We start from the raw sequence: 24,897 nt of genomic DNA, 5'->3' as shown, positions 1-24,897 counted from the left end.
GGAAGGATGACAAAAGCGAATAAGGATATGGAGATGGATATTACCACATCTGAGGTAGAAGCCAAACCTGAACAGCTTAATGGGACAAAATTGGAAGGCCCAGATAATCTTCATCCAAGAATATTAAAGGAACTGGCACATGAAATTGCAAGCCCATTAGCAAGAGTTTTTAATGAATCGGTAAACTCGGGGGTTGTACCATACGACTGGAGAACTGCTAACATAGTTCCTATCTTTAAGAAAGGAGAAAAGAGTGATCTGAGTAACTATAGGCCTGTTAGTTTGACATCTGTAGTATGTAAGGTCTTGGAAAAAATTTTGAAGGAGAAAGTAGTTAAGGACATTGAGGTCAATGGTAATTGGGACAAATTACAACATGGTTTTATTAAAGGTAGATCGTGCCAAACCAACCTGATCTCCTTCTTTGAGAGGGTGACAGATTATTTAGACAAAGGAAATGCAGTAGATCTCATTTACCTCGATTTCAGTAAGGCATTTGACATCGTTCCACATGGGGAATTATTAGTTAAATTGGAAAAGATGGGGATCAATATGAAAATTGAAAGGTGGATAAGGAACTGGTTAAAGGGGAGACTCCAACAGATCGTACTGAAGGGTGAACTGTCAGGCTGGAAGGAGGTTACTAGTGGAATTCCTCAAGGATCAGTTTTGGGACCAATCTTATTTAACCTTTTTATTACTGACCTTGGCACAAAAAGCAGGAATGTGCTAATAAAGTTTGCGGATGACAAAAAGCTGGGAGGTATTGCTAACACAGAGAAGGACCGGGATATCATACAGGAAGATCTGGATGACCTTGCAAAGTGGAGTAATGCTAATAGGATGAAATTTAATAGTGAAAAGTGCAAGGTCATGCATTTAGGGATTAATAATAAGAATTTTAGTTATAAATTGGGGACACATCAGTTGGAAGCAACAGAGGAGGAGAAGGATCTTGGAGTATTGGTTGATCACAGGATGACTATGAGCCGCCAATGTGATATGGTCGTTAAAAAAGCTAATGCTGTTTTAGGATGCAGTGAGACCCCACCTGGAATACTGTGTGCAGTTCTGGTCTCCCATGTTTAAGAAGGATGAATTCAAACTGGAACAGGTTCAGAGATGGGCTACTAGGATGATCCGAGGAATGGAAAAAAAGTCTTATGAAAGGAGACTCAAAGAGCTTGGCTTGTTTAGCCTAACCAAAAGAAGGTTAAGGGGGGATATGCTTGCTCTTTATAAATATATCAGAGGGATTAATATTAGGGAGGGAGAGGAAGTATTTAAGCTTAGTACCAATGTAGACACAAGAAAAAATGGGTATAAACTGGACACTAGGAAGTTTAGACTTGAAATTAGACGAAGGTTTCTAACCATTAGAGGAGTGAAGTTCTGGAATAGCCTTCCAAGGGGAGTAGTGGGGGCAAAAGACATATCTGGCTTTAAGACTAAGCTTGATAAGTTTATGGAAGGGATGGTATGATGGGATAGCTTAATTTTGGCAACTGATCTTTGATTATCAGCAGGTAAGTATGCCCAGTGGTCTGTGATCGGATGTTAGATGGGATGGGATCTGAGTTACTGCAGAGAATTCTTTCCTGAGTGCTGGCTGGTGTGTCTTGCCAGGGTTTAGCTGATCGCCATATTTGGGGTCGGGAAGGAATTTTCCTCTGGGGCAGATTGGCAGAGGCCCTGGAGCTTTTTCGCCTTCCTCTGCAGCGTGGGGCATGGGTCACTTACTGGTGGATTCTCTGCAGCTTGAGGTCTTCAAACCACAATTTGAAGACTTCAATAACTCAGACATAGGTTAGGGGTTTGTTATAGAAGTGGATGGGTAGAGTTCTGTGGCCTGCTTTGTGCAGGAGGTCAGACTAGATGATCATATTGGTCCCTTCTGACCCTAAAGTCTACGAGTCTATGATTACCCTCAAAAACAGAAAAAACAGGCCAAGAAAAGCACATTTGAGAGAGGATATAAAGATAAGGAGAGTACAGAAGGACCAGCAGACTAGGGACACTGACAATTCAGAAGTAAAGATGATTTTGTTAATACATTAAAAAAATGCTTAATCAATAGGACCAGGATTTCACCCTATATGGCTTAAAAGTTTTAAAGTTATGAAACCATGAAATTATTCAATCACTGGTAAATAATTTTGAAAAAAAAAATCCTGGACAATCAAGGAGGCAGCAGATATATATTAAAAATCAATTGCCATATCGGTCTTCTAAAAATGGGAATAAAATAAGCAACCCTGATTATTACATCCAATAATGCTAACCTCTATCCTGAGTATAATAATGGAAAAAAAATATTAAGAGGAAGAAAACCCAGTAACTTCCTAGAGTATAATAGTCAAAAGCAATTATGGGTTTTCGTAAAAACAAAGGCAAGGGGGTTGAATAAAAACAAATCATGACAGAAAATTAATTGCTTTTAAAAATCTAATTACAAACTAGTGGATGAAACTGTAAAGTAACAGATTTTACTGTGTTCAATGTTCTGATTCAGAAACTTTTACATAAAAAGTCAAGCGGTGTCATACTGACTAAACATTTTCTGAGGGACTGTGAACAAAAGTTAATGATCAGCAGCAATGTATTGAGTTAGAGGAGGATGCTGCAGGGATGGCGCTTAATTTAATATTTTATTAATGATCTCGAGGATGAGAAAACAGCATATTATTTACATTCACAGATTATTCTAGATTGGGAGGTGATTCAAACATCAGTGAAGACATAAGAATGAAATAAGGGTTAAGATTATGAGCAGGAAATAACAACATTAGATAAATGCAAGCTAATGATCAATGTATCTATGGAAAAGTAATCTGAAACTGATATTGAGTGGCAAGGAAGAACCTGGAATACTGTACATCAAATGAGAACTATGAGTAATAGAGAACAGCTAATTAGGTATGACTTTGCTATTTGTTATAGCAGCAAAATAAAAAGCCTTTGCAATTTTAGACATATGAATGCATCATTTCACAATCTAGAGAGTTTATAGTTCCTTTCTGTATGATTCCAGTGAGATAATACCTAAAATATTATGCACAGTTCTGGACACCTAGTACTACACATGGGCTAGAGTCCTAAGTTTTGAAGTGGGCAGTGCTATCAAAATCTGGATCAAACATAAGATCCACATTTTGTAATCACTCTCTCTCTCTTTGCACAATGGCACCCCGACTCCAAGCTTACAAAACTTGAAAGGAGTTAGATCAAAATTCATATCCCAACCTGAATTTCATGGCTGGGGCCCAGGTCTATTCACTATCACAGATATGTTGTAAAAGGGAAGTTGGATAATATCTGGAGAGACTGATTTATGGGGAAAGGTCAAAAGAACTAAACTAATTTACAGAAACTGATGAATATGGGAGATATGATAGACATCTATAGTCATTTTAAGTGTGTAAAAACAGTAAAGGAGAGGTATTAGGATGGAATTGGGGGGTATAGTTGGGACAATGGGATGAAACTGAATGGTGTCAAGTTAATACAAATATAAGAGAAACGTCTAACCATGAAGACTCTTTCAGAAAGATCTCTCTCCAGTGAGTAATGGGAATGCCTTCTTTTGAGCCATTAAAACTAGAGTACACAAAACACATACCTGTATCAAAACAACAATGGGCTAGATGAATCTTTTCTAGTTTTACATCTTTATGTATATCTGAAAAATTCTGTCACACACCATGATTTAAAGGTCCCTCCTTTAATAAATGCATCTCAGAGAAATGTACTTCTTAAGTGTGAGTAGATGTATTTGGTTTATTAGAACAATGTTCTATTTAAACTTTAATTGGGTCCTGATTCAAGATGACAGCAATTCAGGAGTTAAAGCAATGAAGTCAAAATATACATGTGTTAAGGGTGACTGCAGTAGCATAAAGGTAAACTCCTGGAGGTAGGGATGGACAACTTTTGAATATGTTTCATTTTCTGGCAAAGTTTTAAAGAAAAAAGCTGGAAACGAAGCTTAGCAAAGGTAGGATATGATTCTAAAGTTAATATAGTCTTGCAGGACTGAATCAACCAGCGCAGTTACTATGCTGTGCTTCCTAGAGTTTAGGGTTAGTCATGCTTGCAAGCAAATGTCAAGTGCTTATTATGGCCCAAATCAGAGTGAAAAGGAAATTTCAGGGCAAGATAGTGAAATTCTCCTTTTTAGGGGGAGTTGCAGTAGGTATTGGAAGATGAAAAGCAATTAAAAGGAAGAAAAGCAAATACATTTCAGGAAATACGATGTAGGTTGGGTAATCCATGGGAGGAGGCTAAGACATACTGTTCTGGCAAGAACGGTTACAGGTGAGACCAACCAATGTTCACTCTACTTAATGGATCAAATTCAGCCCACTGACATCAGTGAAGTTGCCCTCACTTACATGGGGGGTTTAACTGCTAAATTTTGTCCAATATGTAGGTCCTAACTGACTGTACTATATTTGTGAGGAGTTGATATGTGAGGTGCATGAAAGTCATAAGGGTAATTTTATGTACTTCATGGAGGTAGGTCATAGTATGTGTAAATATAGCATTCAAGCTTTACGGGCCATATTCCCTAAAGCTGCCTCAGTGCGACTTCCAACTTTGTGCATGCAACTTTGCACGCACTATTTTCAAACACTGTCACTCGTTCAAATGTGACAGAATTTACATACACAAAACTCTCTGGGACTAAGAGGATTTCTGCATGTAAATTCTGTCCTTTGCCTAAAAAATACACAAATAATTGTCTATGCATATAAAATTATGTGAGTATAAATGAAGGCCAAAATTTTATAATCAAATGTCTACATATTGATGTAAATGTTAAACATGGTATGAGGAAGAGTTACCAATTATATAAGGCCGCTCATTTCAAAGGATCTTTCAGCAATTCACAATCATATACATATCACCCCACTGAAATTCAACTATATCTGGGGTGGAAGGAAGCACAGGGAGAGCAGTCATTTTGGTTAAGCCCATTACTCTTACAAGATATCTCCAAAGCTTTCCACACAAAACAGAACAAAAACTTTTGTGAGTTTCTTTTTTTTCAATATATATGGTCTCATTTGCAAGAATCATATAAAATGCATGGTGTTCAACTTATCTACCTTGGGAACATGAAGAGCTGACATGCAGTTCCAAGAAATCTTTGTATTGCGAACTTTCTGCGGTGACGCTAAGGGCTTATCTACAGGAACATTTAGTTTGCAGCAAGCTCGGGGGTGAATCTGCCCTGCACTAGCCTGCTGCACAAGAACTATCCATGTGGACCCTGCTAACATGCACTAACAATTTCAAAGCAGGGTAGGACAAAACACACTAAGGAACCATTAGTGTGCATCAGCACGGTCTGCATGGCAGACTAGTGTAGGGTAGATTGACAGCCCGGCTTGCTGCAAACTAAATGTTCCTATAGATAAGCCCTTAGTGTCACAGCATGTAAACAACCCCTAAGTTATTTCCTGGTCTGATTTTCTTGGTATGACAATAACATGTAAGCTAACTATTTCTGTGCTCACTTAAAATACAGCAGAGAAATAAATAAGGAAATACAGAATGGATAGGCCTAGTTAGGGGAAAAGAAGACATTATTTGGGGGCTTTGCTAAGTGTCATTGTTTTGTAAACTGCGTTGCTAAGAGTTAGTCTCTTCAGATAGCAATGAATACCAGCTTGTTGGGACTCTGCTGCACATCTCCGTCTGTAGAACCATTTGAACACCCATGCAAACACAGCTCCATGAAGAGTCTTTCTAAAACAGGCTGTGCTTAATGTTAAAATGAACATAAAAACGGAAAATGCAAAAGCAATACACCGTTATTATACTGTCAGTTCAGAAATGATTATTAAATTGAGTTAGTAAGGCACATGCGTCTCATCATATAGCAGGAAACAATGATAACAGTCATCACTGAACTATATCCACCATAGATACACTTAAGAAATCTTAAGTCAGCTTAATTAATATAAGAAACAAGGAAACAAGGAGATAGCAGCATTCAGAGTTAGTCAGAGTGTGAAAAAAGTAGAAACAAATAGTTTTATCAGGCTGCTTCAGCAATTCTCAAGTTTACAGCTGGAGAGGAAAACTGATCCAAAGTTTGCATTCAAAGATATTAAGAATCAAGGCCTTGATCCCCAGTGCCCGCCGAAGTTAATGGGAGACTTTTCAGTTTCTTCAGTGAGTGCTGAATTAGGTCAAAACGGAGCTATATGTAGTATGGGGGGGGGGGAAATACATTCTGGGAGGACAAAAAACATGACTTTAGCTGTAAGGCATCTGGAAACAATTGTAATTTGCCTACAGTAATGTACCCCTCACTGATGAGAATACTTGTATTATGCTAAATGAAGAGCAGGACTGTTGGTGTGCAGTCTTTAAAAATGACGTTGGGACTCATTACTTTCCTAATAATTTTATTCATCTGAGAATTTAAAAGTATCTTTCAACTGCCATAACAGTGATGTTTTTAAAAAACGAAGGGAACATATCTCCAGTGAATGCATCAGACCTCAGTTTGTTAATGGATTACAATCTCCTTCAGGTTGAGATTGCATCATTTGCTGTGCTCTGTGCAGCACTGAGCACATCAGTGGCTCAGCAAAAAAATAATCATAGTCACATAGTGCAGCACTTGGCACCTACATAAAGGATTAAAGTGAAATCAATAAAATCAAACAGAATTATGAACATAGGACCAATTTTACCCTTTTCGTATTAAGTGTTTTTCTGATGAAGGGGAGTAACACCGTTGCGAGAAAAGGGACACATTGAAAAATAGGGCTCTGTTTAACTGCCATCCTGCGGGTGGGTGGATAAACATACTAAAGCATCCTGAAGTGAGGTAAATAAGGAGAAGGATGAAAAGGGAGGAGGGAGCCACATATTAACAGAATAATGCAGACGTTCACCTGCTGTTGTCATGATCAAGGCATGGAGAGGAGCGGCTGCAACAGAATAGATCACTTAGCATGAAAAAAAAGGACGGATTAAGTGAAATATAAGAAGAAAACAGAAGAGGTTTTTCACTTAAATATGTAACTTTGTGTGTGTGTGTATAGATATACACACACACACATATACATACATACACACACACACACACACAGTATATATGAGAGGATAAAAGTGAGCGTGGGATATAAGCACAAACAAACATCATAGGTTACTACAATGGCAAAATTAGAATGATTTAGGATGTCATCAGATCCTCTCTACATGTGTGTCTTAATCCCAATTCTGAATTGGAGTGCTCAGGTTGGCACTCATATACCTACACTGGGCATTTGGAATCCTGAATACTTATCTGAAACTCAAATAAGGGACTGTGCTCCCTAGTTCAGGTGTTCAAATTTGAAAACTGGGTTCACAGCATAAGTCGAGTAACTCTGTATCTACATGTCTCAAATAATTTCATCAAGAGATTTTGGTGACATCAAATTCCATAAGAGCTAAGATTCCATCTCAACACTCTCTTCTCAAGTCTCCTATCAAGAATCTTCTAACCTCCAGCTTACCCCAGTTTAGAATGTTTCCGGTCCTCCTTTCATTCCCTCTCCAGAGTGATACAGTTTAAACTTTTTACTCTTCTTCTAACCATTTATGTTCCCAATAATACATTATATGGTCAATTATGTACTTTTCTGACATCACTTTCTTATTATGAATGTCTCCAGTGTCATTTACTTCTTTTGACATCAGCAGACCTTTGCCCATAATGAAACACATGTGAGTTTTGTTTTAAATAACCTGTTAAAGGCATCAGTGTATTCTGATATGATTTAATTTTGTACATTTGAAAAAGACTCTCAGCTGCTACCTGCCAGGTCTTGTTTTCACAACTATTTCCAGGAAGCAAATGTCACACTAGGGAAAATAATGTAAGGGATCCAAAATACAACACTTTAAATTTATTTTGTTTACCTTGTTAGCAATGATCCAATCTCCTTTTTTGCAGACAGGCAGCTAAGAATGATAACTCTTAATTATTTGTCAATTTCAGCTGCTGATTCTCTACTGTTTTCTAGACCCACTGATGGAAGTAATGATTTCCAGGAGGGTAAACTCACTAACACAACCCCAACTGTTTAGCTTTGCTAGATACACATCCATTTGGACTGTCTATTAACCAATCAGACTTCTATTTCCATAATGTCTATTTAATAAATGTATGTGTATATGTAATAATAAAAATAATACATAGGACTTAAGTATGCAATGCATTTCATCTGAGGATCTCCTTTTTTAATATATAAAATGTAAGCATTATCATCTCCATTTTAACAGGAGTGGAAACTGAAACACAAAGGGGTTAAGGGCTTGTCTGCACAGTCATTCAATGTGTGGCAAGCCTGGGTGTGAATTTACTGTGCACTAACTTGCCATATACTATCTGGTTACGTAAAGCTTGATACCGCATCCTGAAAGTTCTATAATGTGCTTTGCCATACTGCTATTTGAAATGGGAATAGACAGAAGTGCACTAGGGAATTTTTAGTGCACTGTAGCAGGTCCACATGGTCAGCTTTTGTGCTGTAGATTCACATCCTGGCTTGCAGTGCATTAAATCACTGGATAGAAAAGCCCTAAGTGACAATTTGCCCTAGATCACAGGGGCAAGTTAATAACAGAGTGGGAAATAGAATCTAGGTCTCTTGGCTACAGTCTCATGCTCTAACCAATTGATCACATTGCCTCTCTGTTTACAATATAAATTTAACTAAACTGAACAGCTAACTGTTAAATATACATTTGTCTTGAAGATTTCTGGCAATCATATAATTCAGAAGAGTAAAGATGGAGTTGCTTGCATGTCACCAAAACCCAACAAACAAGTACCATGTAACAATTTTGCATATGTACTGTGCCTTAAAACTGTACCAGTTGCATTCAATACTACAAACCACATAGATAGATGGAAAAGATACAAAAATGTGCTTTTGTCAAGCAATATCTAAAAACTGCAAATGGAAAGAGATCTTCAAATTCAGTGTTTTACTTTCCAACCTAATGAAAACATTATGCTCCTTTCACAATGAGATTACATACTCACTGTAAACTGTGTGACTAAAAAACTATTTAAAGAGACCTGTATAAACATGGCCAAAATCTTTGTCTCCATATAGACAGGAAGTTAAAAAAAATGAAGAGACTATATTCTCTGGCATTTCCAGCAAAGTGATAGGTCTTTGCCTTCTCACCGGTTACAGCATCCAAGAGTCTCTAACACTGAAACAATCTTGACTTTGCTAAGCATGTCATCTCATGCATGTCTCCTAATGAGAAGGACACTCTGATTGTCTCAAATGGAGGTTAGATGTCCTCCTGCTGGAAAATCATAATGTGGCAGAATTTTTCCCCTTTAAGCTGGTTTATTAAGTTATAAAGAGAATACTAACTCTGCAAAATAATTGGGAAATGTTCTACACTAAATCATTGCACATTATTAGGGGGGGCAGCTCCCACATGTAGGGTTAATATTGGGAGCGCGTTCGGAGATTGATTTATCGTGTCTAGACAAGACATGATAAATTGATCCCTGATAGACTGATCGCTACCCATCGATCCAGCGGGTAGCGTGGACATACCCTAAGTCATGAGATGCTTTATCAGGGCCAGGAGGGAATTTTTTTTTGCTATTTAAGGGATGCCCCACACCCCCTTTTCCTCTCCTTGTTGTGAGCATTCAGTCTCTCATCTTGAGGAGGAGGGCTCTTTGGCTGACTGGCTAGACAGAAGGGTGCGGTATAAACCTATTGGCTCCTATGCACCCAAAGTAGGGCCATAAGCCCTTCCTCTTGCCAAAGCTCAACGACAGCTCTCCCTCCCTGGGGTTGGGGGTTTTGGGGCCTATGTGGGCAGCATGCCAGTCATCTTTTTGGAGTTCAGAAGGAATCTTTCCCTCATTTCCAAATTGGTCTGGGCAATGTGACGGGTTTTTTGCCTTCCTCACTGCAGCCCAGTGATCTGGTGGGTAGGCTAAGTTGTAAAATTCACATTGTCACAATTTGATGGGTAGCCAGTATAGGCGCTTGTTAATAGAAGTCTGGTTTCCTGATAAACCACGATTAAAAGCAGAATAGGAGAATGTGCGAATGATGCTGGGGCTCCTAATGTCCAGGACAGCAAGGACAGAACACCTCTCCACACCTCCTTAGTCCTCATATGAGAGGAAGGTGGTGGAGTCCCAGCACATGAGACTACATTAACAGTGTGTGTATGTGTATGGGGGAGTAGAGGGCTGACAGCAGTCCTCCCTCACATGTAACAGATTACCAAGAAGGAATAACCTGCATGGGACAAGTTATTGCCTGATCAATTCTAGGGTGTTATTTAACAAAGTTATAGCCAAGTTAAACCACATTCCTGGTGCCTTGTCTTTCTTTTTGTGGGGTCTTGGGACAAAGCCCCATGCTTTAAACAACCTAAAATCAATGCTTCCATAACACTTGTTTCCCAATTGCAAACAAAAAGTTTTCTTTGGTGATTTAAACATTTCCCTGTGGTGTTTGCAAGCCATATAGTACAGCAATCAGCCAGCGTAAGAAAACCTAATAATGACTTCAGGTAGTGGGAAAATAATGTAAATGTCAAATTTGTTTTCATTGTTCCAAGTGAAATGCAATAATTAAACAAACAGCATTAAGAGAGAAAAGTTAAGTAGAGTTTTAAATTTGCTTCTGTTTTAAAATAAGATGTTAATACTAGAACTCAGTTAAGCACAAGTGTTTTCTAAACACTATGATTTACTCCAATGTGTCCCTTTAACATACAAAAGAGAAGTTAATTCTTTTGATAAGTCAGTGGAAGGTAAGAATACACTTTCATGGGGCATTTTTCAAGGGCTGGATTTTGGTTCTTGAAGGCTCCTTTAGTATTGTAACTTATTGGCATATTAACAGTATAAATCAAAAACAGAATAGTAATACCAAAGATTGCCTCTGTCTTTTATTAAATATAATTATTTTCCCCATGGCTTTACAGAGGCAGTTGCTTCTATTACATTTAATTGTCTGACTCAGACTTGGTCATACAAAAGATCTAAGGAATCACTGATTAATTTTTGAATGAAAGTGTGAAATGATCAAGTCCCAGAGAATATGAAATCACTGTTATAAAAACTAAATAATTTATCACCCGCAATCATTGGACCGTAAAAGTGTAGTGTAGTGAAAAGTAATATACATCCTCTGGAAAAAAGACCTTTATTTATTTGGCACCAATTGCTAGAATTATCTGCCAAAATAATTTAAAATCTAAATCTTGACACACTCACTCTCTAGATATAAATGTTCAGGGTAACTTATTTTTGATCCAAAATTACAAATAAGCAAACAAGCCCACAATTTTTCTTGCCTATACAGGATAACATTTATAAACACTGATTTGGCCAGGTGTGGTTTATTTAGTTTCTGTCTTGTTCACCTTTCACCAGACTGGTTCTAATAAAAATGATGACAAAAAACTAATCAGTGGTGGGGATAGCTGAAGGCAACTGGTCAGGAACGTGTAAACCAAAACATTCATAAGGCTACTTGAATGTTACTTGGAGGACATTAATTGATTAGCAATAAACATAACTTACTGTGCTGGATTTTTGCATCACACAAACAACCACTATTCACTTTATTTATTAGAAAGATAATCTTCATTAGAAGAGACAGTCCCTCAAGATTCTGATTGTAGCACTGGTGATTTTCAGAATTTTTTCACAACTTTCATTACATACTGCTCTTCTGGAGCATAGTTTACTATACTTGCCAAAAACACTTGCACAGTTCACTTAGCCTCCCTTCTCTCACTTCTTTGCAATTTCATTTTGTGAAGGCCTGATATAGGAAGGTGCTGAGGGCTCAAAGTTGCTCAGCTCCCTAACTTTCACTGATGTCAAATGATCTCACAAGAGGTGATCGTCACGTGGCAAGATCAAGCCCTTGCTCTCCATTATCAGTGAAAGGAAAAAAGGCCTGATGTGCTTTTTCTCTTCATAAAAACCAAGCATTTTTGGGGGGTGGGTATTAAAAGTTTGCCAAAGGCTGGGAATGGTGACAGGGGATGGATCACTTGATGATTATGTATTCTCTCTGGGGCACCTGGCATTGGCCACTGTCGGCAGACAGGATACTGGGCTAGATGGACCTTTAGTCTGACACAGTGTGGCCATTCTTAAGTAGTAATCAGTCAAAATCCCTCATGTAAAGCCTGATGCAATGCTTGCTGAAGTCAATGGAAAGATTCTCAATGACTTCAATGGTCAATGGATCAGGCCCATAATCATATTCTTCTGTCTGGATGAATCTGAATGGTTATAACAATTTATTTTAAATACTAGATTGTAATAAAGTATTATTCAACTCCAAGTTAAGCATTAGCTCAAGCAGCTGGGACCTCAGTTATTCTCACTCTGTTTCTCTCACTCTCTTCGTACATATCAGTGGATTGGGTTACTCACCCTGAATGAATAGGGCTTGAAGAAAGCGCCACATTGTCCAAGTTTTCAGTGCCCCAGCTTAAGCGATACGAATTCCTTTCAGCTTCCTTGGCCAGAGTTGATACCTGAGCATGTGAAAGAACTCTTATTAATTTGTGTTTCCATATTTAAAAGCAATGAGCCAAATACATCATAAGTAAGAGTTATTTTTGTACAGCAGGGAGGAAAATGATTAACACTTTAAAAGAGGCAACAATTAAAAATGAGCAATAATGACATCAAAGTACTACAAGCACCTTATTGTAACATCTTGTGCTTTTTCAAAGCAATCACAAATGTTACTGGCCCCAGTGAGCCAGGAATACTGGGAGTGACCAGATTGACCCCTCTTTAAATGACTTGATTGTGTCTTCAAAAATCTTCTCTCTGAATAGTGGACTAGATTCTCAGCTGGTGTAAATCAGCAAAGCTCCTTTGATTTCATTTACAGCAATTGAACATTTGACCCCATGCCTATTAACATTGCTCAAAAATCAGATGCAATGGAAAGCACTATAAAGACGTACTGTAAATGCATTTACACATTTCTGGTTAATACAGAATATACTTCAGCATTATACAATAAGCTAGTTCATTTAATAACAGTTCGAAATTAGACAAGTTTATGGTGCAATTAATACTACAGCATACATTACATCATACAGTTTACAGAATCCAAACAGGGATTCTTTTTCACACACCTCTACCCCAATATAACATGACCCGATATAACACAAATTAGGATGTAACGCAGTAAAGCAGTACTCTGGCGGGGTGGGGCTGCGCACTCTGGTTCGATATAATGCGGTTTCACCTATAACATGGTAAGATCTTTTGGCGCCCAAGGACAGTGTTATATCGGGGTAGAGGTGTATTTCCAAAATTGAATATTTAAAATAAATGCACATTGTGCAAGTTATCAGTGAGATAAAGAGAAAGGTCTTACCTGGTGGCTGGGGATTATGACTGTATCATCAATCATGGCACTGTCTCTCAGGTAGGAGGCATGGCTCAACGTGTGGGACCTGTCTGAACTGAAGGACCGCAGGCTGGTAGGTTGGCAGGATGCCATGGCAATATATCAGCAGTTGAGAAGGTATTGTGAAAATGGGATGATGGACCAAGCGGAAGAGTGAAAAAAGCGTGCTGTTAGCAAATATAATGCAACTTCCAGGGGGAGTATAAATAGTGTCTTGTGGATCTCTGACTGAGCGCTGAACCAGTCTTTTGACTGACTCCTCATTTAATTCAAAGGAGAACCCAAGAGATTAAGCTAGATCACAATCTGTTTTATTTTCTAACCACCAATGCTTTAAATTAGCTATGTAGCTTAATTGCTTCCCTTATACAAAAGAGGAACTCCTGCTGAGGCTCTTTGAAGAAGTTCTCTCTCCTGCTCCATAATACAAGTGAATTGTCTAAGAAAAAAAAGATGCAAATATTTGACGAGAGGCTTCATTCTCTGACTCAAATTATAAATGAGTAAGGTTCATTTTTGTCCCCTGGAAGGTACACAGCAAGGCGAACTGTGGCCAGTCACATGCTTCTTGTGTAAAACAAAGAGCCTCCTGCATGCCTGCAGCATCTCTAAAACAGCAATCCAAAATGTGAGCACGGGTTCCTTTGTATGTACACACAGCCCTACAAAACATGGGTTGCTGCAGCAATGAGAGATGTGAGGCAATTATAAGCTGCTTCCAAGCACCCAGCTCGGAACTTAACTGCAATATCTGCTCGCTCAAAGCAAAATCCAAAAAAGCAAAACAAAACAAAGATATCCCAGCACACAAAGACATATCAAGCTAATATGGGGTTTCTGCCACACAGAAGTATTACTTTTGCCCTTTAAATATTAAAAACAACAGTATATACAGGATGTTTGTGCCTTTTTTTTTTTTGGCGAAAAATCAACAACTCACACCCCATCAGATTTTGCAGGTATCACTTTATATTCATGTAAGTGTATTCCTTGTTACTATTCTATGTAGCTAAGGACACATTACATTTAAGGTTAGAAACTAGCTATGTTCTCATGGATTGCACTTGTGCACTTGTGTGGGTACTGTCCATGATAATGTACAAACATTAGAACACTGGAACTGCCGAACTGGATCAGACCAGTGGGCCACTTAGCCCAATAAACGTTCTGACAATGGCTAGTACCAGATGCTTCAGAGGAAGAGGGAAGAAACCCCATAACGGACAGTTTTGAAAGAACATGCCCATATGGGAAGCTGTCTTCTACTCCCGGTTGGTTAGTGGTTAATTTACATCTCTCTCTCAATCAGAGCTTACTCTAATTAACAGTGGGTGTCCTTGTTCTCCACATACCATAAGAATTCAATATATTTGTAGGTTTAAAATGGGATAATTTATTTTCAAGTATCATTTTAAATATTAAGTATACATTAGATTGAAATAAGTACTATTAAATGTAAACCTATTGGAAGTCAGACAAAAATATTGCAGCAACAGATCCTGTTCAATGACAGTGTATATAATTACATTCATCCAATAGGTTCTTGCAGTATCTGTATTTTACCAATAAATAGCATGGCATATTTACATTAGAGATACATAAAATTAAAAGAGCTACCAATGCCCTTCCATTGCATGCCTGCCATATTAAGTGGATTGTACAAAGATGATGAAAATATTACATGAATATCAGCCTTGGAAAACTGCCATGAAAATTAGTGCAGAATACCTTCTCACCCACTCTGACCAGGATAATGATGGTTAAAAAACTAATGATATTTCGCTTGCACGTCATCAAATATTACTTACCCTGATGAGTGGGCAAACAGAATTGAGCAAGGATGATATATGAAATTTTGTGGATATTGTACATTCCCTGGATGAAATTCTGACTCCACTGAAGGCAGTGGCAATGGCAAAACACCCATTGACTTCAGTGGGGCTAGGATTTCATCTCATGCATTTTAGTCCATGTATAACTTGTTTTAAATAAAATGTATTGTTTGAAGCCTTGGTTGTAGGCCATTTTGAATACACATATGTTACCTTGGCAGATATTTTGTAGTGCTACACCTTGTTTTCAATAATAACATTACTTCAGTAAATAGTCATTCTTATATCAGAAATTAAACATCAGTAGCAGACACCCCATTTTTCTCCACTATCCTTTACTTGCTTTAATGCTTGAAACATTCACTGCTGATTTACAGTGCCATGCAATGCTTGCAAGGGGTTTGCCATCCAAATCATAGGTCCTGCTGTTCAGCTAACGTAAGGTTTCATCAGCCCACTACTGAGTGAAAAGAAACATGTACTAGGCTCTACTGCTGGTCTCTAAGGGTATGTCTACACCTCCCAGCCTGGGTAGACCAACTTCTACTAGTGGGGCTCAAAGTAGCGTACTAAAAATAACTTTGATGTTGCCGCTCAGCTGGCAGCTTGAGCTCTCAAGCCCTGACGACCCCTGAGTCTGAGCTTGGGTGACTAGCCCGAGTCTCCACTGGAGCCGCAATATCCATGCTGTTATTTGTAGAGCATTTGTCCAAGGCCCACTAGCATGAGTTTGTCTACCTGTGTTGGGAGGCTCCTAGCTGTAATATAGACATCCTGCAGTGATTTGGTCCTCATTCTCCTATGGTCAGGAGGCATTACTATTACAATTTGCCCAGAACATGCCCAGTGAATGGTATATGTTCATAAATACAGGCCCAGTACATTGAAGGTATGGATATTATCAAGAGACGTGATAGTTACACAAATGTGACTGAGGTCTGTGATGAATTAGGAGTATAACATTTCCATTAAAATTTTGTTTAAGATAAATACTGAGATGGCATTGCTCATGTTCTATGGATTATATCAGTTGCATACATAAGGAACAACCATTTGCTAAAGCATCTGGTGCTGAGATACACTAAGTGGTGTAAAACTAGAAGCAAGGGTGCTTATGGCAACCAGGACCTCACTATTAACGAGTAGTGGTGTTGAACAGAGCTGATTAAGAGACACGTACACTAATTATTTTTTTAGGCTTTTAGAATATTGTCACATAAAGTTACATTAAATAAGAGGCAACATACTCTAGGAAATCTACAAAAACATAGACTCTCTGTATGGTTGGTTCAGATAATGTTGCCAAATTCACCACTGCAGGATGCACTGGATCACTGGGACTCTATTCACCCCATTAGTGACCAGTTAAGAGGATAAATGTAGCATTTACCACAGGTGACACCTGGTGTGGGAAATACAAAATGTTTTCTGTTGCCTGAGCACTCTGTGAAAATTCCTTGAGCCCCCTGCAACTTTATATAAACTAGTCTTGGAAACATTCCCTAACAGGGCACCACTTACGGATAGAAAATCTTTCCCATCTGACATGGCAGATACATTTGAGTTAAGTTGAGGAGTGGAGGTCATATGCTGAATCACAAACCTGGGCCTTTCCTGAACCTAGGTTAGCTGAGAGATCATTATATGCTACTATAGGCCAGGTCATTTCTCTTGTCTGAGAATATAACTAACTCCAATAGCAATGCCATTCATTTGGCCCTGTGAAAACAACAACTCCAGTAAGTAAGTCTCCTAGATCCATCAGCAGGCCTGCAAAATGGATGAATAGTGATTGGTGTTGCACGAGTGTACTGGGGACTACATTGTTTACATGCTGTGTAATACCTACCTGGGCATAGTGCTAATGAAAGCATATTAAAAAGAATGATGGGGAGAGAGAAATAATAAACAGAGAATATGGTTACAAAAGAAAAATATAAGCTTTTAAAATATAATTTTAAATGCATAATAATACATGAAAATGGGCTGCTTACATGATTTGCTGTGCTGCATTTGTTACAGCAGAAAAAATGAAATCTCTATTGCATTGCATTGTCTCTGATTCAGATACTGAAGCAAAGCAACTTTATTTAGGCAGTTTTGGTGGTAATTCCCATGAATATGACCCTACCATATTAGTGAAAGAAAAGCAGAAAGATGGACCTGGGAAAATGCACATTTTTGTTTGATTCTTCTTTCTGGATGTCTTTTTGCTGCATTTCAGTTTAAACAGATCCGATACAAGACAGCAAAATAATTTTTATATTGCAAACTGTGGACCAGATTTTTGTCTCAAATATTCTAGTGTAAATCCCCTGAAATCTACGCATGTGCTCAAGATTTACACTGCCATAAATGAGAACTGAATCTAGCCCAGCATTAATCTATGTGAGCCTTCTTACACAACTCGTTGAAAATCAAAAAGAAAAAAAAAATCAGTATCACCACCACCAGCAGATTACTGTTAACGCTTTTTGATTTTTTTTAACCATTGTGCTGTAGGATTCATTGGATTTACTGGAGCAGCAAAGGCTCCAAGTTTGGAAGGCCTAAATGCTTAGGGGTTTAGATATCTTGTGATACAATCTGAGTAATTTTCTGGCTTCTTTTGTTCCGAGAGTGATCCGAAGCCCATTGAAGTCAACTGAAACAACTCCACTGATTTCACTGGGCTTTGGATCGGATCCTGTTTGGTGCTGGAATAACATACTACATTGGACAGTGGCCTGGGTTGCAAATTGTGTGGCTAAAATCTTGACAAACATTTTTTTAAAGAAATACCACCTCTGAACGCACTAGATCTGGAAATGACATGAGTAATTTATACTAGACATTGCAATTTTCAAACCTGGATGCCTAATCTTGGACACTCATTTCCCTCTTTGGGCACTTGACTCTGACTTAGAAATGTAGATGTCTATCTGGCAGTTTGGGGACCTGATTATGCATTTATGCTCACTAGTTAAATGCCAAAGTTTGAAAACTGTACCCTGTATTGTAATGTAGATGACACTGACTTGGTGTGAATTACAATAAACCTTTTTGAAGTGTAAAGGGCTATTACTCTTTTTGATTTTGGCTTTACAATATGATGGTGCACTTCTCTAAGCAGTAGCACACCCTAGCAACAACACCCATCTGTGCAAGATAGCCCCAAGATAGCTTCTGTGCTGTGGTTGGTAAAACATGCTAGAAAGGAGCATGCTTCTGAAGCACTAAAATATCTCGGCCAACCATCCCCTGATTCTGAGCCATCTGCTCTGTGCCAACTGGAGGTTAGGAAAACTAAGTGACCCTACCACATAGCCAATATCACTCCTCCTTCGTGTGACTACAACAACATTGCTCTTATTCTTAAACCATGCCCTTGATTAACGCTCTACCGTGAATCATGGACAGACTTTTCCTTAAGCCCTTTGGGATGTTAGGACCATGTACAGTATTAGTATACAAGAGAATTAGGTCACCCTCAGTTGTAAACTCTTTTCCCCCCCATACCAAATGTATTTGGTTCCTGATAGTTTTCTTCCCATGACTTTCTTTTGACTACACTTTTCTTCTAAGAAGTGACAATAATTATTGAAATGAGAAGGAACAGGTATATCACATAGCTATTTTGAATTAAAGACATTGAGGAGGTCTGTGCAGAGAGCTTAACTATTCAACAAAATTATGCTCTAACTCATCATACAAACATATCATTTCAGGTAAAATACCTGTCAGACCGGCCTCCCTCCAAGCTGTACCTCAGATAGTTCATACCATCTAGGAACTGGCTGCTGGGCAAAGAGTCATCACCTAGTTCTTTCAAGTCCTCTGGCCTGAGGTATTCTCCCCCATCTCCAGTCATTGTGTCATCACCTTGAAACAAAACACAAACATAATCCACAGGGATCAGTAAACTCACAAGTCCCACATTATTTACAGATTGGGGTAGCATGTCAGCGGGATGGCACAAATGGGTAATTCCCACACACACAGCACTGCAAATTACGAACAATTAAATACACTAACAAAACTGGCACATCAAGCAGGATAAAAATCAAATCAAAATCAAGGTGAGTAAGCAATCAATTTTTGTCCTCCATTTTTTGCCACTGCATGGATTTTTTGAAGGACTAATTTCTCTATCATTCTGTAGATTATCTTTTAGTTTGGTTCCTGTAATGCTGGTGCCAGCCAGCTACCTAGGTGTGAGCTAAAAACCTGACAAACTCACAGCTGGAAGCCAGGCCAATTCACTTGTGTATTGCTATAGATCAAAGTGGTTGTTAAATAGATTCGAATGTGGTTGGTGTTTAAACTGCATGAAAACTAATGGGATGTTGCATGCATAGTTATCACTTATCTGAATACTGTTAGAATGTAGTAGCACACATTGACATTGTATATACCCTATATCTAAGTGACTCACCAAAAAGAAAGAAGCCATGTAAAGCAAATGAAGGACAGTAACAGGAAGCTGCTAATTATTGTGCTTTGCAAAGCAAATGGTCATTGCGTATCATGACCAAAGACCCTAAATGCATTACCTTCTCTCCATCATCAAAGAAAGAGCGGACTTGGTTAGAACTGTCAACTTGTTTTTCTACGAGAAGAAACTTTAAGTATGGACAAAGGAAAAAAATTCATCTCTGAACTGTTTGGATTCTAGCAGGGCAGAATACCTGAATGAGCAGACAGATATCCCAGAATTCCTTTGAGTAGCCCTAACAGACTTATGGGAAACTGGGAGACTACTACATCTCTGAGACCTTTTGAAATCATAGACCAATAGTGCTCAAACTTTTGCACCCTCCCTTACCAGTAATGGAATCCATCCATGACCTTCCCCCGCCCCCCATTATGGTACAGCCAAGGCTTCCTCAGCAGAGGAGCTTGGGCTGAAGACAGAGCTGGGGGTGGAACTGGGGGAGGAGCTGGGATTACAGGCAGAGCTGGTCGTGGGGCAAAGAGGAAAAGAGGGCAGAGCTGGGCTGGGGGAAGAGTGGAGAGCTGGGGCTGGGAGGAAGAGGGAGGGAGGAGCTGGACCTGGAGTTGGAACAGGACTGGGGACTGACCAGGGTTGGGGGAGGAGCGAGGCTAGGGGCATAGCTTATCTGGGGGCAGAGCAGGGCTGGAAGTGTGATGCTCCCTTCTGCCAGCCCGCCCCCATAGAGGCTGGCTCTGGCCCTGTTGTCTGCCCTCCTGAACATTCCTCTGTGTCCCTCACAGGGGAATGCCCCACAGTTTGGGGACTACTGTTATAGACTATGATTTACCTGTACATATATTTTTGCCTGCTTTAACCTCTCAATAACTCTCATTCCTTATTCTTATCTAATGTTTGGTTAGTTTACTATTGAATGGGTTACCAGCATCATCTTTGGAGTGAGGTCTAGGATGTAAATCTACCTGGGTGAGTGACTGTTCTCTTGGGACAGGGTGAAACCAGAATATTTTGTGATTTTTGGTTTAAGTGATCATTTGTCACATAGTCCAGCTTCTGGGTGCTCAGATAGACTGACGTGATTAAGGAGACTGTCTGTGACTCCATTTTAAGACTACTGTAGTAACATTGGTTACTGGTTTGGTGAAATCTAATTATAGAACATATCACGGGTGCGGGTTGTTGACCCTGCTTCTGACAGTCTGCCCTGAAATAGGCACTCAGTGTCGTGAGCCACTCCAGAGAGTGTGACAGTTCTTTTATCCACAGCTACATTAGATGCTTGGACTGACAGTGGATGCTGAGAAAATTTCTTTTTTGATTGCAAACTGTTGGTTTCAACTCAGAAAGGTACATTTTTTTGTCACTGTGACTGACAGGTACAAGTCAGTCCTCATTTGAATTCTCAGACATTCAAACTGTACTCCAAAGGACATTGTGTCACTCCTGACAACAAACATCCTTGCATGGTTACCCGTAAGAGTCTAATTTTTAAAACATGGCAACTGATACTCAGAAGCTCCATGCCCATTTGCCATAAATTGGAAATACAATCACACTGATGGTGGAAAAATGAACCACTATGAACAAGAAAATAATTCACCAAAGGTAAAATCAAAACCTAAATTAGCCCCTATTACCTCAAGTATCGGCCATTATCATGCCCATTTCTCTCCCAAAGGCTAGGTAAACAGATGGACCTTACAACATGTTCTGAAGGTGAATAAATTTGTGCTTTTGGGACCAACTGAGGTGGGGAAAGTAGGGTCCCTCACACAGAATGCATGAATGAAGTAATAACTTGTTTTTCTCAGGAGAATCATCATCTTTGAACTTACATCTCTACGTGACACGTGGAAGTTTCCTCCCATTTCTTTATACATTTCTAGTGTGAACCATATCCATATTGGAGAGAATGGTTTATCCTGGCCCCAGTGAGAATATTCATTTAACCTGATGTCTTCCCATCCTCTTTCCCAACTCCTTAGTGTGGCATTCCATAACTACAGTGTGTCCCTATGTGTTAAATGCAGACCACAGAGATCTACCATGTGGCCCTCACCAGTAATTCCAGTCCACTAATCACAGAAGTTTCCAGGTTTTCTCATTTCAGAGCTGCACCAGCATCAAATGAAGCAGACGGCAACTCTGATGCTGAGATAGGACCTGCAAAAATTATGAGTCCTAGCTGTGATGCTCCACCTTGATTTGCCCAGCTCGAGAAGCAACACTGCAGCATTCCAGAAACTACTTTGTATCAAAGGAGACAGCACTCTTACGTGCTCTGAGTTCTGCAAATTTTCTTTGAGTTCTAGTGAAGTTGCCAGGGGGCCTTCGTTTGGATGCCTCTATGATATGCAGTCCAAATATGCAAATCTGATTAGTTTAGCAAAGGCAAACAAGAGAGGAAATTATACTGACAATGTATTATTGTTAACATCTATACTCAGGATAATGTGTCATTTTTTCTGCTCAATTTAACTAGGACAGCAGGCTAAATGAATACTGTTTAATTGTAAATACAGAAATGCTGGTATTTGTTTTCATAAAGAGATTAACATTTGATTTCAGTTGAACTTTTCTAGCTTGGTCAAGCATTATTTCCAGCTGTTAAGTAAAAACATCTGAAAATCTGACATCCAAAAACAAATAAAATCAGCTTTTTTAATAATCTGTCTAGCTCTATCTAATCTATATACACATCTAAATCTTTAAAGGGTAACTACAAAGCCTTTTAAAATTACATCTGTAATACTGCAAGAAAATGAGACTGGGCATTGTTTCACAGAAAACAAGAGAATGCATTTAATTGTTGCATATTTCCTGTCTTTTGTCAAACAATGCTTCCTGAGAACGTGACAATATAAACCACAGGACTTATTTAAACCTTGGAAGATATCAAGGGAAAACTGTTTAAAAGGAATTTCAAATGATTTTTCATATAAAATGAAAACTTACAATCATGCCAAGCATTCCATCTATAGTGGAAACAAAGGCAAAACCTTACCAGCTTTCATCCCACTAGCATCCCTTTCAAAAAATGACCCATTCAAACTTTGGTGTCTGAGCTGCAACTGCCAATAGTGGTACCAATTAGTACTAATTGTTTAGGGTGATGTGGACATCTGTACACTGTGAACTGTAATGAGACCATTAACACATTTCACAATGACAAATGGACAGTTATAACACTGTTGGCTTAGCCTATCCTTGAAGCAGTGCTGGGAAAGGCACCATTACCAATGCCTTGAGTCATCCCATTCTTTTATCACAACACTGAAGACAGGTCTACTCTATTCCACTGTTCCAACAGCTAGACTGTGGGGGTGTGAATAACAGTAGGAACCAAAGTTCTGCGCTGTAATTCCCCTGCGTGGATGCTGCGGGCATGAAATAAAAGGTCCCTAATTCGCATTAGAGTAGTCCTCTACAAACACGATTACATTAAGGTGAAGTAGGAACCTTTTCGTTTATGCCCGCAGCACCACACGGGGGAGCTACTGCACAGCATTTTAGTGCGTAATGCTATTCACACACCCCAAAGTCTAGCTTTTGGAACTGCGGGACACTGTAAACATGTCCTTAATAGCAATGAAAGAATACTGTGGCCTAGAGTACAAGCAAATACATATTATTTAATTTATCAAATCTAACTACAGTCTATATATTAACTTAAAGCAACTTCTCATACAGTTACGGTTACCTGAATGTGTTAATTCATTGCAGGAGGATTACAGGCATGCGGAGAGAGTTGCTTAATTGTATGTAACAAACAGACATTCCATCTTACACGTCAGTATTATTAATATATATAGTAACACCCGTGGGCCACAATCAGGACTGATGTCCAATTGTGATACACAAAAACATACAAAAAGACAGACTCGGGAGAGCTTGACGTTCAGGTGATCATGAGTGCATTTACACAGAAAAATCACCTCAGATGGTAGTTTTGTAGCAATATAAAAACCTGCCCTCTTTTATCAAGTTAGAAATAATTAATCTGACCTACTAGTGTTTTCTATTAAGTTGTGTCATCACATTACCTGTCAAATTAACAACATTTAATTTACACGGCTTAATAAGCAAATCATGATGCACAGACCAGTTGACCCTGAAGCTTCATGATCTGCGCTGGCTGCCTACTAACTTGTAGGAGGAGTTCAGTGGGTTAGCTTTCACAGCTAAAGCCCTAAATTGTGGCCCTGATTAATTGAGAGATTCTCTCTCCTCACGTGAGATCAATACTGCAGATGCACTTGTTCATGACTAATTCAGTAAGACCCTCATTCTGACTGAGGCCTCTGAACACTATTTAATTACAAATTAATAAAATAATACATAATTATAATAATACTAGCAGTCTGATGAACTCCCCAGGACTTGCAGAGAGACACACTACCACAGTGGAGGAGCAGGAGGGTAGCTGGCTTAACCTAGGAAGAGTAGCCAGCAGTAGATACTTGTGCTGGTGTCCTTTGTAATATTAAACGTGTTGAGGAGTTGACATCATGGTGGTAAAGTGGCAGGTCACATTAGATGCAAAGGTCAGCTCTCAAAATGCAGTTACTAGGAGATTTTTGTCTGTTCAGAGGTGGAGGAATGAAGGGAAATCCCATTGCCAATCATTGTTATAGCCCAGGGGAGGCAAACTACAGCCCAGTCCTGTGGCATGGCAGGCTCCCTGCCTGCCCTGGCCCTGTGCCACTCCCAGAAGCAGCCAGCATCATGTCCCTGTAAACCGGCTATATCACAACTCTTTTTAAAAAATAAGGCAACAGATTTCAATTTCAAGTTGCTAAGGGAGCTTCTATAAGCCGTAGGGGAAACATCTTGACAGTGCTTTGGGACTATATTTGGTCATTGGTTGGTCTAGAATAAAAAGTAAAATGTTTGCTAATCACTTGTGGGTCTTATTAAAACAAAAATAATCTTTATACTAGTGATTTCACATGTTCAGACACCAGTATTATGTGACTATCAGTGAATAGACTGGTAAGAGAGGCTGGTCATGTGTAGAGATCATAGTTCTCTGGCCTCCCCTGGCAAGCCCTGCTGAACATGGAGGCAATACTGTCTAGCAGTTAGAGTAGGAGACTGGGAATGGGAAGAATCCTATATTCTAATTCCAAACACTTCTAATGAGTGACAGGGCAAACTACCCAATTACACTGAACCTCCTTATATA

General features: G+C 39.1%; 1 protein-coding gene across 23 annotated transcripts in view; it reads right to left on the bottom strand.

Moving 5' to 3' along the window:
• Window positions 1-24,897, bottom strand: part of ANK2 (ankyrin 2) — a 598,819-nt gene that overhangs the window by 58,559 nt on the left and 515,363 nt on the right. For 10 of the 23 annotated variants that reach the window (XM_030564738.1, XM_030564740.1, XM_030564757.1 and 7 more), the window contains 3 exons: window positions 18,997-19,141; window positions 13,416-13,518; window positions 12,452-12,555 (listed from right to left, as the gene is read on the bottom strand). In XM_030564738.1, coding sequence (XP_030420598.1) covers window positions 12,452-12,555; window positions 13,416-13,518; window positions 18,997-19,141 — 352 coding nt within the window. Of the gene's footprint in view, window positions 1-6,911; window positions 6,948-7,923; window positions 7,966-12,451; window positions 12,556-13,415; window positions 13,519-17,129; window positions 17,142-18,996; window positions 19,142-24,897 lie in introns of all 23 variants that reach the window. The other 13 variants (XM_030564743.1, XM_030564748.1, XM_030564756.1 and 10 more) reach the window with 5 other exon arrangements.

The sequence above is a fragment of the Gopherus evgoodei genome, chromosome 5 (genome assembly GCF_007399415.2).
Source record: "Gopherus evgoodei ecotype Sinaloan lineage chromosome 5, rGopEvg1_v1.p, whole genome shotgun sequence".
Lineage (NCBI taxonomy): Eukaryota > Metazoa > Chordata > Testudines > Testudinidae > Gopherus > Gopherus evgoodei.
This window is presented reverse-complemented; position numbering and strand designations above follow the sequence as displayed.